The following is a 19,575-nucleotide window of genomic DNA, read 5'->3' on the forward strand; positions in this document are numbered from 1 at the left end:
TTTTAACGGCACAATTTTGGTGCCGTTATAAATTTTGCAATGTTCATTTTTTGGCATAAATAGCATGATAATGTTACTCTCTGGGTCAGTACGATTACAGCAATAGCAACTACAAATTGTTTTGCTACTTTCGTACAGTAATAATTTTTTTATTGTTTTGCTGCATCCCAAGACCCTTAAAGGGAATCTGTCACTAGCAATTTACCAATTTTTTTTTCATGAATCCATGTTTAACAGAGTACCTTTTTTCCATCTGTCTGATTCTTTTGATTGTCCGTCTTGTCATTTCTTCAAAAACTCGATTCTTATGATATGTAAATGAGGCTGTAAGGAGCCCAGAGGGGCGTTCTTCTTTCTCCACGGTGCCCAGGAACGCCCCTCTGAAGTGCCGTGCCCGGCAAAATTTGAAAACTAATAACGCCTCCAAGTTCATCTAAATCCCCTCCCAGAGGCGCGGCTAAGTTCTCAACACCCCCCCCTCCTCAGCGCCGCGCTCTGCGGCAAACACCCCGATCCTCCTCTCGCCGGCATCCCAAATCCCGCGCAGGCGCAGTGCCGTCACTCATCTCATCATAGCGCAGGCAATCGCCGGCACTGCGCCTGCGCGGGATTTGGGATGCCGGCGAGAGGAGGATCGGGGTGTTTGCCGCAGAGCGCGGCGCTGAGGAGGGGGGGGGTGTTGAGAACTTAGCCGCGCCTCTGGGAGGGGATTTAGATGAACTTGGAGGCGTTATTAGTTTTCAAATTTTGCCGGGCACGGCACTTCAGAGGGGCGTTCCTGGGCACCGTGGAGAAAGAAGAACGCCCCTCTGGGCTCCTTACAGCCTCATTTACATATCATAAGAATCGAGTTTTTGAAGAAATGACAAGACGGACAATCAAAAGAATCAGACAGATGGAAAAAAGGTACTCTGTTAAACATGGATTCATGAAAAAAAAAAATTGGTAAATTGCTAGTGACAGATTCCCTTTAAAGGCTATGGACACCTTTGTGCACTAAAAATCAATAACCCCATATCTCACCGTAATGCAGCACATAATAAAATTGCACTTGTTTGTTTACTGGTATCAGCTTTGCTTCACATGCACTCAGAAATGCTCTGATGTGAGTTTTGCTCAGTGCCGTCATCTCCTGTGAGAATCTGTGGGCGTTCCTGTGGATTTCACATGCACCAGCACAGCTCTGCTGCCCCGCCCCCACATCCTGTTACACAGCACAGCTCTGCTGCCCCGCCCCCACATCCTGTTACACAGCACAGCTCTGCTGCCCCGCCCCCACATCCTGTTACACAGCACAGCTCTGCTGCCCCGCCCCCACATCCTGTTACACAGCACAGCTCTGCTGCCCCGCCCCCACATCCTGTTACACAGCACAGCTCTGCTGCCCCGCCCCCACATCCTGTTACACAGCACAGCTCTGCTGCCCCGCCCCCACATCCTGTTACACAGCACAGCTCTGCTGCCCCGCCCCCACATCCTGTTACACAGCACAGCTAGCAGCTACTTACATACAGATGGCTTGTAATCAGCAGTTTTATTTCTCACTTTCTATTCTGTAGAAAGTCCATTATTTGTAGACACAATCGATATTTCTGCTGGTAACATTAGTGCAGTGATCTACAGTCAGAACCAGGCGTTATAAGCAGGATATAGATCTCATTACTGACAGCTGTCTCTACATGCACTCTCTTCTGAACACAGTATTGTCTGCACAGTGAGCGCTCACTTTTCCCACACAGATTAGTACAGTGTGACGACACACGATGCCATGTACACATAGAAGTACACAGTGGGGGAGATTTATCAAAACTAGTGTAAAGTAGAACTGGCTTAGTTGCCCATAGCAACCAATCTGATTCCTCCTTTTATTTTCCAATGAAGCTGTGAAAAATGAAAGGTGGAATCTGATTGGTCGCAATGTTTTCAGCTCATCAACAGAGTCTCTTTTTAAGCTATGAGCTAAAACGTTGCGACTAGTGTTGAGTGAACTTGTGTTTCAAGTTCGGCGTACAAGATTCAGGTTATCTAAGAATTCTATTATGGATTCCGCTACCACCGACCTTAAGGGTCCATTCACATTTCCGCAACTGTTTTGCGGTCCACAAATTGCGTATTCACAAAACACAGACACCGACCATGTGCATTCCGCGTTTTGCAAACCGCACATGACCGGCACTATGATAGAAATGCCTATTCTTGTTCGTGGCTGCTGCGGACAAGAATAAGACATGCTATATTTTTTTTGCGGGGCCGCGGAACGGAAGTGCAAATGCAGACAGCACATGGTGGTGCTGTCCGCATCTTTTGCTGCCCCATTGAAAATAAATGGGTCCGCACCCCTTTAGCAAAATTGCAGAATGGATACGGACCCATTATGCAGACGTGTGAATGGACCCTTAGGCCCCTTGCAGACGAGCGTTCCTCCCGCAGCGAGTCCGCATCGCAGCACCCGGCCTGACCTCCCATCGCTGCCGGGAGTCACATAGCATTATATTGATTTATGATGCTATGTAACCCTTAAAGTTCTGGAATGTACTAAATAACACTGGCAGCATTATGCCAGTGTTATCCAGTACATTCCAGAACTGTAAGGCCCCTTTCACACGGGCGAGATTTCCGCGCGGGTGCAATGCGTGAGGTGAACACTGAATCCGGACCCATTCATTTCTATGGGGCTGTGCACACGAGCGGTGATTTTCACGCATCACTTGTGCATTGCGTGAAAATCGCAGCAAGCTCTATTTTGTGCGTTTTTCATGCAAAGCAGGCCCCATAGAAGTGAACAGGGCTGCGTGAAAATCGCATAGCATCCGCAAGCAGATGCGGTGCGATTTTCACGCACGGTTGCTAGGAGACGATCGGGATGGGGACCCGATCATTATTATTTTCCCTTATAACATGGTTATAATAGCAAAATAATGCGGCAATACCAATACCAAGCATATTTAGTGTTTTTATTTTTAAAATTTTTAACCAAATAGGAAGAAGTTAGATTTTTATTTTTTATTTTTTTACTTTTTTCACTTTTTGTTTACACTTTTTTGACTCAGACACACTTGGTTCTTAAAGATCCAGTAGGTCTGATACCTCTACAGTACACTGCAGTACACTGTATAGTGTACTGCAGTGTATTGTCATTCACACTAAGCCTAATCAGGCTCAGCTCAACCATGGCAATCCGGATGCCTGTGAAGGCGTCCGGTTGCCATGGTAACCATCGGAACGCTGCCACAGCAGCATGGAAGGGGTTAAACTGCCGACATCGGTGCCTGAAGGGGGGGCCAGTGGGAGGGGCTTGTTGCCACCGTGAAGGGGAGGGGGTGACGGCTTGTATGGAGGTGAAGATGGCCATCCTACATGGGAGGGGAGAGAGACGGCATCGGGACGCTGGTTAGCCCCTTCCATACAGCGGTCACTAAGGACTATGGCATGGAAGGGGTTATGTCTGCAGTTTGAAGCAGACTGTCAGCTGATAGCAGAGGTCACACAATTTTTTTTCCAGAAGAGTAAAATTACTTCTCTTAACAATTTTGAGGAGTATTTTTAGCCGAGGAGGAGTGAATTTTGTGGTAATTCATATATATAATGAATAGGCCCACATAACGTTATGAGGCTGATATTTCTGCAGGGAAACCATTGCTAGTCTCCCATGCTGTAATAAATATAGACAATTTTACATTTATCAAACATCATACACTAAACATATCAATCATACACTAAACATAAGACCGCACTGCCATACACAGCGCCCATCTGAGGCTGCCATACACAGCGCCCATCTGACGCTGCCATACACTGCGTCCACATGCCCACACAGCGCCCACACAGCTCTACCACATGCCCATTACACAGATAGTTTACTATATACCTGTACACATTGCACACACAGCTCTGCTACATGTCCATTACACAGATAGAACTACTGTGTGCACATTACACACAGAAAACTGTAGAATAGACTGGTTACACCTCCATAGCCCTGCTTTATACCCACCTTCCATACATAAAGTACCTGTGCATTCTCCACCAGCACAGTCCTACACAGAGCCTGTGTTCCCCTAACTCCTCCCACACACATGGCTGATCACATAAGAGATGTCCGCGAGGGGTGGGGCTTCTTGGGAGAGGGGTGGGGCTTCATGTGTGTCGGACCTGGCAGCTTCTGATACAAGGGGGAGGGACACTGGGTACAATTAATTAATACAAATCTGGAGTTATATAAACTTGTGTACGAATATAGATTAACCCCTGACCGTTTCCTGAAAATATGGGACCCTTGGATTAACGCCCAAACAATGTGAGGCTACATGCACACGACAGTTGTGTGTTTAGCGGTCCAGACAAGAATAGGACAGGTTATATTTTTTTTGCGGACCACGGAACGGAGCACACATCTTTTGCGGCCCCATTGCAAAAACTGCAGCTCGGATGCGGACCAAAACAACGTTTGTGTGCATGAGGCCTTACCTTAAAGATACAGAAGTATTTGTCTGGGTCCGATGTATGTGTGTGTGAATGGAGTACTCGGGTGTGTCATTGGAATAGAGCGGATTCAGTGTTTTGTATTCAGAATGATTTTCTTTGCTTCATGCTTCCTCTTGCAAACATGATTTGATTCTGTGATATTGATGTTGACTCAATAAGACACAACAGGCTGAAGGTGTTTTGGTGGTTAAGGATGTTGTCAGTATTATTTTATGATCGAGTCCTTTTTTGATTTTGATAAATATTTTTTGCAGATTTTTTTTAAGCTTTTTTGTGTTACTTTGTGCCGTTTTTCTGTAACTTTCATCTCGAAGTAATTAGGCCCCATTCACACGTCCGCAATTTCGTTCCGCATTTTGCGGAACGGAATTGCGGACCCATTCATTTCTATGGGGCCGCACTACGTGCGGCCCGGCTCTGGAAATACGGACACGCACTTCTGGGTCCGCATTTCCGTTCCCCCAAAAAAATAGAACATGTCCTATTCTTGTCCGCAATTGCGAACAAGAATAGGCATATTCTATTAGTGCAGGCGATGTGCGGTCCGCAAAATGCGGAACGGCACATTGCCGGTGTCCGTGGTTTGCGTATCCGTGGATCCGCAAACAGACGTGTGAATGGACCCTAAATGAGTCTAAAACCTGGAGCTGCAGCGAGGGCTCTGACCAATCAGATTCAGTCCAGCCGACTATGAGGTCACGTGATTGTCCAATCAGCTGCTAAATCCTATATTCTAAGAGGGCAGAATCACTAAAGAATTTTCATCAGCATCCGTTTTGTTAAGATGTGAGTGATGCCAGTCTTTGTACAGCGCTGGGGGATAGGTTGGAGCTACAGTATATAAATGAATAAAGTAATAATGCATACATTGCCAGAAGAAAATCAGTCACATAGAGAAGAAAATATTCATCCTATAATCAGCAGCTTTATGCTGCCAGACGTTCTTTAACTTCATGTTCCCATCAATCTCGTAGGAAAAAGGTTCAGTAACGTGACTACAGTCTACCTCGCTCGCCACACTCCTACAGGAACCCTGGTCACGGCACAGCTCACAGACCTGGATGACTGTTCAGACGAACAAATTCGATTCTTGCAGGTAACAGTAGGAGGTTAAACATAGGCTTGCAGTTGTCGTTGGAATTTCTTCAGCCTAAAAAATTTGCAAATTTTTGCAAAAATGTACGACTTTTTGGCCCTCACTCATTTTGGAAAGAGCAAAGGAAGTGGGTGTGGTTTATCAGGAGTGGGTGTGGTCTACAGCATTTATTAAAGGGGTTAAGTCACTTTATGTTAACAAATGTGCTGGAAACATTCGTAATCAACTTCCTATTGATATCAGGGCATCTGCATCATTGTCCCTCGTTGTGCAGCATCCACTCTGATGTCCTGTCCCAACATGACCACTGGTGGAGGGGCACGTGACCAGACCCATCCATCATCGCCATCCATTAACGCTGTGTACTGTATGAGTAACCACTCGTACTGTTACTCAGTGGACCTGCTGATAGATGGATCTAGTCACGTGCTCCTCCAGACACCCGGGACCCCCGCTGATCAGCTGTTTGAGAAGACACCGGCGCTCCTGTGAGCGCTGCAGCCTCCTCTAAGCGCCGTACATTGTATAGCGGCTGTGCTTGGTAGCTCAGCGCCATTCTCTTCCATGGGGCTGAGCTGCTCCTAGGTGACCAATGAATGTGTCATAACTTGTCCTAGGGAAAGCACCGAGAAGTCACTACTGCGAGTGCTGCTGCCATCTCGATCAGCTGATCGGCGGGGGTTCCAGGTGTCAGACACCCCACCGTTCAGATACTGATGGATCCTGCGGATAGGTCATCACTATTAACATCTCGGAAAACCTCTGAATTGCCAGAGTGAGAAAATGCCACAAATTAACACCCACCTTCATTTTCTGACTTTAGGACAGTTCAAAATACGCCATCTTTATTACGAGGTATATAAAAAGCCAGCCTTAAAGGGCTTTTATGGGAGTTTAATATTGATGACCTATCTGCAGAATAGTTCTTCAGTATCTGATCGTGGGGGTCCAACTCCTGCCACCCCCACTGATCAGCTGTTTGAAGAGGCCACGGCACCCTGGTGAGCATTACGGCTTCTTTCTAGGCCATGAAATGTCACATTCATCGGTCACGTGGCCTAGGTGTTGCTCAGTCCCATTGTAGTGAATGGGGCTGAGCTGTAAAAACAAGCATAACCGCTATACAGTGTACAATGTTGTGTTTGGGGCTGGGAGGAGGCAGCTGCAGCCTCTTCAAACAGCTGATCGGTGTCCGAACACATCAATATTTTTCTCCTAGAAAACCACTTAAATAAATGTGGGCCATAGTGTTTTTTTGACAGAGCCACTCCTAGCGTATAGAGCATAGTGTAATGGACTTCTTTATGTATTTCAGAATGAAGCCGTCATGTCATCGTTTTTTCGGCATCATAACATTATGGTTTCTTGGAAAATGTTTACTGTTGGGACATGGCTTTGGGCTATTAACCCTTTCATGGCATATGGTAAGTTGCATCATTTATTTTCCTTACCCTGGATAGAGAAGACATTGTATTACCAACAAGATGCCATAAAACCAACAATTTTCACTAGGGTGGGAAATTTCCGGCATTGTATTTTTCTTAGATGCCAGTGAACTGAATTATAGCATTTAGCGCTGAGAACCAAGAGGAAATGCATGAATGTCTTCAGACCAGTCGTGCAGCTTTCCCTTGGTTGGAACCAGTTATGTTTATTCCAGTACACACTGCAGTGTGCCGTGGCAGAGAACCAATGCTTTTGTGGTATTGCAATATTAAAAATTTTTTTTTTTGCATCCTTACATTCATAAAATCATTCAGATTAACAATCATTTACTCATCCACCCTTAAAAAGGATCCCCAATGAAGGGGCCGTGGCGCTCCAGTTACAGTGAATATGGGTCTATGATGACTAACCCCTGGTGGTTTTCTAGGAATAAAATTGTTCTTATCTTTGTAGGTTCCACTAGCAATCTTGTGAAGACATATTATCCAGAAGGCATGAGTGAGCTTTTAATAGGAAACATTTTGTATGAAACCTTAAAAGGGTTACATTATTTGCACCAGAATGGATATATTCACAGGTAAGACTGAATATACTATATTTACCTTAAAGCACAGCTCGCCTAAAATATAATTATTACCAAACACGTGGAAAAAAACAAGAGTAAAATCATCAAATCAAATTTCGATTTATGTCAATAATTTTCTGCCTAATTTGTCTCTTTACAAAGTACACGTGAGTCCTCTTCTCCCTTGAACATCTCTGTTCACCTTCCCCGACCTTAGTTTGGATCTGCGTCCAATCCGCATTTTTTGCAGATCATATATCTGGCCACCAAAAAAAGACAGCACACGTGTCTTTCCTGCAAATTATAGAACATGTCCTATTCTTGTCCATTTTGCAGACAAGAATAGCCATTTCAATTAACAGGACTGAGAAAAATGCGTATTGCACATGGAAGGTATCCATATTTCTCGCTCAAATCATTGGGGGACACAGAAGACCATGGGTTTAGCTGCTGCCACTAGGAGGTGACACTAAGCAAAAAAAAGTGTTAGCTCCTCCCCTCAGCTATATCTTTCCTGCAGACACTGAGCTAATCAGCAGGTCTGCTGATTTTTTTATTTTTTTTTTATTTTTTTCTCTTTTCTTTTCCTTTAGCTGGGCTGATGGCAGTCTCCAATCTGCCTGCGTTCCCACCCAAGAGACGGGAGTCAATGGGGTCCCCAGAAGGCAAGGAGGACCAGAGGTTCCTAAAGCCTCTGCATCCCGCCAGCTTTTGGGTCACCAGGTCCGGCCTCCGCTAACTCCCCTCTTTTACCGGTGTAGCTACCCTCACCAAGGAATAACACACCGAAGCTGATGACTCGGCTGGAGCTAGGGGGGCAGAAAACGCCAGACAGGTGAGTATTCTCTCAGTCCCCAAGGCCCCATTCCTCCTCCCTCCCACTTCTCAGTTTTTCCCATGGGAATATCCCCCATGAAGGCCTGCTTACCTTCCCCTGAGGCCTCAGTTTCAGCAGGCACCCCTCACCCGGCGGGGTGGGGGGACTTCATGTCAGGCCACCTTCTGCTTATTCCCAGCGCTCCGGTCCATATCGTCCGCCGGGGCCACTGATAATTGAGGCCCCCGGCTTCTCTGCGGCCTACCCCCCATCCGGCTCCTTGCGGCAGTTACCTAGCTTCCAGCCAGGCCGGGTTATGTTGCAGGTTTGCTCTCCCGCTCCCTCCCTGCATTGCTGCCCTAATCGGAAGTTCTTCTGGTCGGTCCCGCCTATACTCGAGACCGCGGCTATGCGGCCTACATAGGCCACATCTTCAAGACTGTTTCGGGGGCGCGAATTGTTATATCAGAGTGCAAAATTTTTGCCCCATTTCTTCCTCCCACCAGCGGCTAATAAGTTGCACCCCTGGGCTTAACTCTTTCCTTGCCTTTAGTACTACTGCGCTGGGCAAAATGCTTCCTGGACTCGAGACAGCTGGGGGTTTAGATTTGAGCTGTATGTAATTAAAAACAATATATATTATTAACCCTTGGAGCTATCTGGACCTAGTTCCCATGCCATTCCATAGTCAGAGTTCTTACCACTACAGTTGGATGCTCACACTACCGCTGGATACATACGTCCGGTAGCACTACTTTCCTTCCATAAGCGGCAGTCTTGCACTACCGCTGAATACCGCATTCCCTGTAGTTCCATAGGCGAAGTCGTTTCACTACTACTGGATTTTGTAGGTCCTGTCATATTACCCTCCTTCCTTAGGCGGTATAGGTGCACTTACTAATGGACCCTGCACATCCTGTAGCATTCCCCTCGTTCCATAGGCGGAGTAATTGCACTTCTCTGGATGCTGTACTGCCTGTAACATTACCCTCCTTCCATAGGTGGAGTAATTGCGCTTACTAATGGACCCTGTACAGCCTGTAGCATTCCCCTCCTTCCATAGGCTGAGTAATTCCACTTACACTGGATGCTGTACTGCCTGTGGCATCGCCCTCCTTTTTTAGGCAGAGTAATTGCATTTGCACTGGATACCGTACAGTCTGTAGCATTACCCTTCCTTCATAGGTGGAGTACTTGTACTACCACTGGATACTGTACAGCCCAGAGCATTGTCTTCCTTCTATAGGCAGCGTAATGGCTCTTCCACTGGATACTGTAAAGCCCATCGCATTACCATCCTTCCATAGGCGGGGTAATAGCACTTCCACTGGGTACTGTACTGCCTGTAGCGTTACCCTTCATCCATAGACAGGGTAATAGCACTTCCATTGGGTACCGTACAGTCCGTACCATTATTCTCTTTCCATAGGCAGAATAATAGCTCCACCACTGGATTCTGTGCAGCCTGTAGCATTACCCTCCTTCCATAGGCGGAGTACTTGCACTTCCATTGGGTGCCGTTCAGCCTGTAGCATTACCCTCCTTCCATAGGCGGAGTACTTGCACTTCCATTGGGTGCCGTTCAGCCTGTAGCATTACCCTCCTGCCATAGGCGGAGTACTTGCACTTCCATTGGGTGCCGTTCAGCCTGTAGCATTACTCTCCTTCCATAGGCGGAGTACTTGCACTTCCATTGGGTGCCGTTCAGCCTGTAGCATTACTCTCCTTCCATAGGCGGAGTACTTGCACTTCCATTGGGTGCCGTTCAGCCTGTAGCATTACCCTCCTTCCATAGGCGGAGTACTTGCACTTCCATTGGGTGCCGTTCAGCCTGTAGCATTACTCTCCTTTTTTAATTGACGGAGTGTTTGCACTTGCCTCTCAATTCTATTCATTCTGTATCATCACTCTCCATTCTTAGGCAGAGTATTTGCACCTCCCGTTGGCTCCTATACATCAGGTAGCATTGTCCTCTTTCCATAGGCGGACTATTTACACCACCACTGGAGACCGGACGTCCTGTAGCATTACCCTCCTTCCATAGGCGGAGTAGCTGCACTATTACTGGATCCTATACTTCCGCTAGCATTCCTCTCCTTCCGTAGTAGGAGTATTTGCACTTACTCTAGATACTGTACATTTTGTGGTATTACCCTCTTTCAAAAGAGTAGTTGCTCTACCACTGGTTCCTATACAGACTATCGCATTACCCTCCTTCATTAGGCGGGTAACTGCACTTTCACCGGATACCATACGTCATGTTGCATTACCCCCTCTGCAGGCGGAGTAATTGCAAGTGGAGGATTGCGCTAACACTTCTTCCTTGTCACATTGCATCCTGTTTCATGGATGGCCTATTGCTAGACTCGGTCCCTACAGTTGCCTTATCCCCCGTCATAGGTGGTATTTTGGCACTACTACTGGATACTGTGACTACACCACACTATCCCCTTCCTCAGGCAGTCTTTGGATTGGATTGGTGTCAGGCGCCTACGTGGCAGCCTCTGTCTTCCACTCGGCGTCCCTTCTCTGTCAGTAGGTGGAACGTCTGCACTGCTTGTCAGTTTCCTTCCTTCTCAAGCGGAGGATTGTGCTAGCACCATTTTCTTGGTGACTACTGCTGTTTGGCCTTATTCCCCTGTTTGGCCTTATTCCCAGGGGGAGCCTCTCCTCTGGCCCTAGAGACCATAGTTGGGCTATGGCCTCCCCCCTATGAACAGAAAAGCGTGAGGTGTATATATATATAAAATACATATATACCTAAAAAAATGACCACACTGCTGGCGCCAGTCTATCTGCCCCAAATATAGATGGTACTATGGTTTTCAGTTTCCCTATGTGTGATGATGAATCACACAAAGGTGTATTTGGATGTAGGACCAAACACAGATAATACATCAGAGGAACTAATATAACTGTATAGGGCTATGACCATGGACAGGTGTCCGTGGTTTCCTTAAGGAATTCAGGATGCCACTGACCCACACTTGGTCCACAAATAGACTGCGTGATTGGAAACTAGGCAATAAAAGCAATTTAGAATGAATGTCACTCACTTCACCTGGAGATGTTTTGTGGGATAAAGCTCAAGACACCCACAAAACTACCTCCCTCGCCTGGGTCGCTTGTAGGATCTTTGGAATAAACAGCAGTCCCTCGAACTGTACCTCTTATCAATTCCTTTATTAAAAAGATAGGTATGGCTCAACGCGTTTTGGGGTTATTCAGAACCCCTTCCTCAGGAGCAGCAGTAAAAAGACTATGGCAAACAAGGGTTTATATATGTGCCAAACAGGTGCAAGGATTGCAAAAGAGCGCCAGGAAATACGCCAATGGCATCACTTCCGGTACCAGAAGTGATGCGTTCCACAGTGGAATGCATTCGTTTGTCTGAGTGTAAAAAGAATATTTATGCATATAGATAAAGCTTCCTTATAAAACCTATAAATACTGCTTATCCAGCATTGTGGATGAATGCAGGGGCAGGGGCCGCACGCAGGACTTTTCCCCCTATGAGGCAGCCTTGCACTGGCAATAGGTTTTATGGCTACTCCTGTTCCGTGGCCACTACTGTGTGACTCCGTCCCAGGGGGAGTATTTGTGTTCATCGTTTTTACCGCAACCCCTTTCTCTATGTGGAGTATCGCCCTGGTGTTTTGTTCGGTATCTGCCTACTATTCCTCCTTCTAGCGGTGGAACCTTCTCGCTAGTTGTAGTTGTGATTGTGCCTACATTTCCTTCTCACAGCTGGCACTGTGCTCATGTTCTGCCATCACCAGGTCCGATAGATCCTCCAGGCCTTTTATGTATGGTGTTCCTGAGGCGCTGGCTGACAGGTACTCTTATTCCCTATAGTGCTGTCATCTGCCCATACCATGACATGCTGCAGCTGGTTGGTTTGCTCACTTTTCGTGAGTATTAGTACGGTTTTCTGTGCATGGTATAACCTGCCAATTTCTATGGCACTGGCTTCGCACCTTCACATGTAGTGCATTGCCTCTACCATCTACCACGGTGACAGCATCAGCGTTGCCTCATTGTTGTTTTGGGTATGCACTTATTCGGTTTGCATATGTGAATTGTTTGGATGGCTCCCCTCCCCGGGTAGAGCGGTCGTACTGTCCTTGTTGTCACCCCTAAATGCTGGTTCCCTACTTCTCCCCTTCCGCAGGGCGAGTAGTTGCACTTTCTCCAGATACTGTTTCTGCCTGCTCGACCAGTTTCCATAGCCATTGAGTTCTCAAATGCCCAATTTCTGCTGTAGAGTGCCTGCGCGGGTGGTATTGGTTCTGTTACCATTTTTTTTCTGGGACTTGTGTTCGGTGTCCACACTCCCTTCCTGGCGCAGTATTTATGCCATCTCTGGTTCCTTTCGGCCCGTTTTGTGCATTCCTCGGATAACCCCATTCTTTTCTTCTTTAGGCAGGGTTGTTCTGCAGGGGCGGTCGACAGTGTCTGATGAGTTTACACATTCTTCATATTTTGATCCCTTTGGCCTAGGTGTTTTTTCTTCGGCTTCCAGTTAGGTCTGCCAGTTCAGGCAGCCTTCCATGGCGTATCTGACGGCTTCTTTCCTCTCTTGTTCTGGAATTTAAGGTCCTCCTCTACCTACCACTATTTATCACATTGGCGTTCCCCTTGGGGAACACTCTTATGCAGAAAACCCCTTGGCCGTAAGTCTGAAGAGGACGTTTTTGCTTGTTTTTTTTCCTGCCCCACTCCTTTTTAGTGGTTTGGGTCGGTTTCACTGCCTTGTTCCCATTGACTTTCTTCACTCCCTCAAGAACTTTTTCTTGTGGGCCATTTTCATGCCTGTCATCCAGGTTCTCTAGCCCTGCCTTGTTCGTCATGGTCCCGCTGGAGTGATTTTCTCTTCTGGCAGCCTGTTATGGTTTTGGGGCCTTGCCTTCTGGCACCCCTACTTCGTCCCCCGTGGGGGGCAAAAGTTTTTTTTCCTGGGGTTCTGACCCATGGATATCACTTCCTCAGAAGTCTTCTGAATCCAGGCTAGGTCTCTCTCTCCTGTATCTTCTGCAGTCTCCTAAGCCGTGACCTATATTCCTTGGACTTTTCTTCTTCCCAGCTGGAGCCTCTGCGTGATCAGCCGCTCTCTGGCTCGCCTTCCTGGGAATGATTCTTCCTGTCCCTTTTCAGGGTTCTGGGTGTCTCCTCCCCCGCATTTCTGTGCGGGGCCTTATGACCGGCCTTGGATTCATTTTGGTCTTGTTCCCTCCCCATGGTACTGCTCTTTAACGTCCCATTGTCTTCTGTGTCCCCCAATGATACGAGCGAAAAAATAGGATTTTTTGTGCTTACCTGTAAAATCCTTTTCTCGCTGAGTTCATTGGGGGACACAGCTCCCACCCTGTAAGTACATTGCTGGCTCTCCTTGATGGGTCCCTCCGGTTCTTGATTCTGACCCATCTTCGCCTTTCTTCCTTTTTATTGTTTTCTGTTGGCTTCTCCTGGCTACTCCTTACGCTTTCATACAAACTGATTAGCTCAGTGTCTGCGGGAGGGATATAGCTGAGAGGAGGAGCTAACACTTTTACTTAGTGTCGCCTCCTAGTGGCAGCAGCTATACCTATGGTCTTCTGTGTCCCCCAATGAACTCAGCGAGAAAAGGATTTTACAGGGTAAGCACAAAAAATCATATTTTTGTGGATCCGCAAAACGTACCCTTAGCCTATAATAAATGATAAATCATCCCTCATCGAGCCTCAGCTTGTCCTTATGATAGATTCCTTTCTACATGGACGATTGACCTACAGGCCTCATCTGATGTGTACTTGGAGGACATGTTCTTATCTCCTGTTGTTGACTCTAGACATCAACCTTTTCAGTAGCTATGACTGGCCATACACATTAGACACTCATTCCGCCAACAGCGATCTCTCCTGACCCCACCATACACATGCCTGCTCAGGTTGGCAGGGCATGCATGTGTCCTGAATTGAGAGAGAGGTGAAAGCCGCACCTGCTGGAGGTGGCTAGTCAGCAGTGGAACAAAAAAATTGAGTTGTTGAAATTCCATTCTTTAGCTCCTTCAACATCTGCTCTCAGGTGAGTCAGAAGACCCTCATACACATTAGATGATTGAAATTGGTGGGTTCGACGAACATTTATCTAATATGCATGACCACCTTCACTCTCTAAACAAAAGCTGGCCATACACATTAGATTGCTATCAGTCAAACATGCCATCTCTACCGATCCTATGAATGATCCATACGCATGATTGGCCGAGCATTCATATGTAGTGAATGGAAAGAGGGGAAAAAGCCGTTATTAGATTCCTTTGGCAGCAGCTCCCACTAACAAAAGGATTGGGTAGTTAAATCCTCCCCTGGTATCAGTCATTCCAAGAGAGTCAGGGGCCACCATACACATTAGTGGTTGTCGACATAACGTAAAATATTACCTATCCCCTCTGCTGTCCTCTCCACCAGTCTCTGCCTGCCAACTTCCTAGCATTGACTGACATCTAGGATTAGATAACCGCAAGGGAAAAGCAGTTCAGACATTTGCTTCCCTATATAGGTCAAGGCATGTGAGAGTCGCAGTCAGGGTGACGGGTATAGTCTCGGCTGCTGCTCTGATTTTGCCTGCAGCTATTACTGTGATAATGTGGTAAGATTGAAATGTTCTTTAATGTTATCGTTCATAGGTTGTGAATATCATTGTCTTTCAGGAGTGTGAAGGGGAGTCACATCCTCATCTCAGAGGACGGTCTCGTATCTCTATCTGGACTTGGTCACCTCTATAGTATGGTCAGAAGGGGTGAAAGAGCTAGGGTGGCATATGATTTTCCTAATTTTAGCACTGCAATGCTTCCTTGGCTGAGTCCTGAGCTGCTGAGACAGGTCAGTATTATCCATACTAACAGTCTTTTATGTACTCTACAGTATATTCCTTATTGGGCTATATGGACTAATGAAGTAAGCCACATATATGGCCTATATGCAGGAATGGACTGGGAATTCAAAGTGCCCTGAAAAAAAAAAATATATATGAAATTTAAAGAAGATAGGGCAACACAAGTAAGCAGAGAACTTAGAAGTAGGTAGGGTCAGAAATACCACAGTGCAGTGCAAAATACCGCCCCAGCAGAACCAAATATCACAGTGCAGCACAAAATACTGCCACCCCTGCTGCAGCATTGAACTGTATCACCGTCCTGAAGACAACAATAACGACAATACAGTTGAATTCAGGATGCTACCTGAGAGCATCAGTTCTTTATGTACCTGACCATCGGCTGTGTGGAGGGCTCAGACGGCCCCCTGGGCATCGGCCTATTGGGAAATTTCTCTGTAGGGTCTATGGCCAGTCTGCTCCTCCCAGTATGCTATTTGCTGCAAACACCATATACACAGCGACTAAGATAATAAGGTTACCTGCAGCAGTGATCTTGCTCATAGACAGGTCTGCAGACCAGTGAGATTGGCTTGTACCTGTCCTAGATAATGTCCAGCTTTGAAACGAGAAGCAATTAGTAGGAATTAGATGACACACATTCTTACTCATTTCCCAAAGGGGATTTAAAGGGGTTGTCTTACTTCAGCAAATGGCATTTATCATGTAGAGAAAGTTAATACAAGCCACTTACTAATGTATTATGATTGTCTATATTGCCTACTTTTCTGGCTTGATTCATTTTTCCATCACATTGTACACTGCTCATTTCTGTGGTTACGACCACCCCGCAATCAAGCAGTGGTGGCCGTGCTTGCACACTATAGGAAAAAGCTCTGTCCTCTCTGGTGGCCGGGACCGTGGGAGCACATATAGGCCAGTGTCTTTTCCTGTAGTGTGCAAGCCCGGCCACCGCTGCTGGATTACAGGATGGTCGTAACCATGGAAAAATGAATCCAGCCAGCAAAGGAGACAATATGGACAATCACAATACATTAGCAATTGCCTTGTATTAACTTTCTCTACATGATAAATGTTATGTGCAGAAGTGAGACAACCCCTTCAATTGTTGTACAATTTCGCTTTTATTTAATCCGTTGTCATTTAATTATAACCTGTCATATCCTAAGTTGGCTGAACGCCAGTCTATGGATTCTAGCCACAGTATGAGCTGTAAAATAAACTATCCACCTCTTACTTCTGAAAATGGATTGATAGCAAAGACTCTAATGCGTAATACAGTCTGAAACAATGGGAAAACTACAAATGACCGTGGTTGGATAGCCATGTGTGATTTTTGTGCAGGTTTTTCTCGCCCATATTCATTGGGGGACACAGAGACCGTGGGTATAGCTATGTCCTCTAGGAGGCGTTGACACTAGTAAAAGCTGTTAGCTCCTCCCCTGGCAGCTATACCACCTCCAGCCTGGAGAGTGTCAATAGGAGGCAAGACCTCCCTGCTCTGCAGGAATCTCCTGAAGATTTTTTATTTTAGTTTATTTTTTTCCTTCTTTTTTAGATGGGAAAACAGTGGTCGCCTCGCCTCTCTGTTCTCCCGGGGTCGAGTTGCGCCAGTGTCGGTCATCCGCACTGCTGCCTCCCCCACAGAAGACAAGGTGGACCAGGGCAGCCTCGCTCCCCTGCTCCCGCCAGCCAAGGGGTCACCTAGGTCCGCCAAAGAGAAGACCCTCCCACCATACCAGACTCCTGCCACTCCGGTGCCAGCTGCTGAGGAGGTGACCCTGATGGAGAAGGTGACCTTGAGGGTCCACTTAGGGAGGGTGAAGAGAAGAGGATGAGAGAGCTGAGTACACGGGACTAGGTAAGTATCCCTCCCTCTTGGTGACAATTGTGGATTCCCTCTCACTTCCCCCTAGGCCGAGCAGGCGCTGCTATCGGGGGCACTAAGGGGTTAATAAGTCCAGGCAGGCTCTGCTACACTGCGGGAGGACATGCGCAGGAACCAGTGATTCCCTTGCGGTCCGGGAGCTGGGGTAAGGTGTGAGCACTGTCCTCTCAGCCCCAGACCGGTCCAACTCCGCAGCCACCAGATTCCTCTCTTTCGGGAGCGGGCACCTGTAGCGCCGCTCCGGAAGGGGTTAACACCAGGGTCAATGTCGGCCGCCGCAGCATTCCGGTCCGCGCGCTCCCTGTCCGGGGTGAACTCCCCCGGCGGGGGGGGGGGGGGGATCGGTGATGCGGATTATATTTTCAGCGGCAGGAGAGCTCATGCGCTCTCACTCAGGTTCCTTTGCGCCCGGCCGACCGACAGCTTCGGTCCGCCGTGCTCCTTATGCATAGACCCGACCGCCCCCCGCTACAGACCGGGAACATGCATCGGCGGACACACAGGGAAGGGAGCGAAGGAGGCTCTCCCCTATCTGTGATCCGCTGGTGTTAGGGCTCTTAGGGGGTTAATAACTTCCCTGACAGGAGTGGGGGTGCGCTCTGGCGCGAATCCTTCCCGCCACCCCACCCCCCTCCCCCAGAAGCCGCTGGGCCCCGCCCTCTCCAGGACACCTTAACCCCTTCTGGCCAGCCACTGACGGCCAGCACCAGATCCTGAGGATTCTATCTCAGTACAGGTGCCTCCAAGTTATAACAGTTAACCCTTTCCTGCCTCTCTGCCCACTTGATGTTGGTCATCCAAGTTTTATTTTAAAAAAATATGCGCGTTCAAATGGGCCCCCCTGAGCCTCATCACCGCAAGACCACCCTGTCTGTGTGGTACCAGGCTGGGCCCGTGTCCTATAGCGGACAAAGGAGGACACCTTATAGTTCCCAATCCCCCTCCTGGGTCGTTGGTTGATATTCCTCCACCTGCGCAGATCCAGGGAGCACAGCTGAAGTATTCCCAATCCACCCTCTGGGCCGTGTGGTTGATAGTTCTCCAGTGCAGGACTTCTGGATTCCCAATCCGTCCTCCAGGGCTGTTTGGTTGATAATTCTCTAGCGCACTCCAGTACAGGACCTCTGGTTTCCCAATCCGTCCTCCAGGGCCGTTTGGTTGATAATTCTTTAGCGCACTCCAGTACAGGACCTCTGGATTCCCAATCCGTCCTCCGGGACCGTTTGGTTGATAATTCGCAACCAGCGCGATCCGGTGCAGAACCTCTAAAATTCCTATTCCACCCTCCGGGGTCGTCTGGTTGATAAAATCCACCTGCGCCATCCAGCGCAGACTCTCTGGAAGTTCCCATTCCATCCTTCGGGGTCGTCTGGTTGATAATCATCCACCTGCGTAATCCAATGGTGGACCTCTGGATCTTCCCAATCACCCTCCGGGGTCGTTTGGTTGATAAGCACCGCCTGCGCACTCCAATGGTGGATCTCCGGACTTCCCAATCTCCCTCCGGGGTCGTTTGGTTGATAAACACCGCCTGCGCAATCCGGTGAGTGAACCTCTAGAAGCTCCCATTCCACCCCCGGGTAGTTTGGTTGATAACTCCCACTGGCGAGCCTGCGACTGCCATGGACAAGATTCTGAGAGTTAAGATTGCACACAACGGGCCAGAGCAGGATATTTTCCTCCTTGGTCACCTCCACACTCCCACCCTTCCTCCCTAGGGTCATGCTCAGTCGCGCCCTCCTCTCCCTGGAGAGATTTGGTCCAAAGGGGGGTGGGTCAGTGGTTCGATCTCGGCCGTGATTCCGGTGCGATCTTCCAAGATGGCGTTCGAGGTAGACAACAGTACTTGTCGTATGCATTACCCCCTTCCTTAGGCGGAGTATTTGCACTACTACTGGATGCAGTACTCCCTTGGATATTACCTCCCTCCATTGATGTCTAACCGCACTAAAACTTTTCGGTTCCGGCAGTAGGTGCTCCCCCTTTTTTTTTTAATAGTATCTTTTTATTTATTAATTTAGCAAAAAGCATAACGAACACATCAAATACAGACAATCATCAATTGAGTCCAGTACAAATCAAATACATGGGATCCATCATAACAGTTCCTCATGACCCAAGTTCGGGACAGAAGAAAAAGATATCACTTTCAGGATGAACAGTACCCAAGATATCAATCCTAAGGAAGATTCAAAGTACTGCACACACGCACACACATTCACACACGCCTTCATTGGTCAGAACCGTCTTTCAGTCATCTATGGTACTAGAGTCTGGGCTCCAATCCAGGGGTCCCATATCTTCATGAAGCGATCAGGGGTCCCTCTTCTCTCAAACACAAACTTGTATAATTCAAGATCAGCATTAACTAGATGTACCCATTGTTGCACAGTAGGATTCTT

At 47.6% G+C, this 19,575-nt stretch overlaps 1 protein-coding gene across 2 annotated transcripts in view; it reads left to right on the forward strand.

Moving 5' to 3' along the window:
* Positions 1–19,575, forward strand: part of STRADB (STE20 related adaptor beta) — a 54,772-nt gene that overhangs the window by 4,980 nt on the left and 30,217 nt on the right. For both annotated transcript variants that reach the window (XM_040441090.1, XM_040441091.1), the window contains exons 5-8: positions 5,460–5,581; positions 6,897–7,005; positions 7,481–7,604; positions 15,101–15,272. In XM_040441090.1, coding sequence (XP_040297024.1) covers positions 5,460–5,581; positions 6,897–7,005; positions 7,481–7,604; positions 15,101–15,272 — 527 coding nt within the window. The remainder of the gene's footprint in view (positions 1–5,459; positions 5,582–6,896; positions 7,006–7,480; positions 7,605–15,100; positions 15,273–19,575) is intronic.

The sequence above is a fragment of the Bufo bufo genome, chromosome 7 (genome assembly GCF_905171765.1).
Source record: "Bufo bufo chromosome 7, aBufBuf1.1, whole genome shotgun sequence".
Lineage (NCBI taxonomy): Eukaryota > Metazoa > Chordata > Amphibia > Anura > Bufonidae > Bufo > Bufo bufo.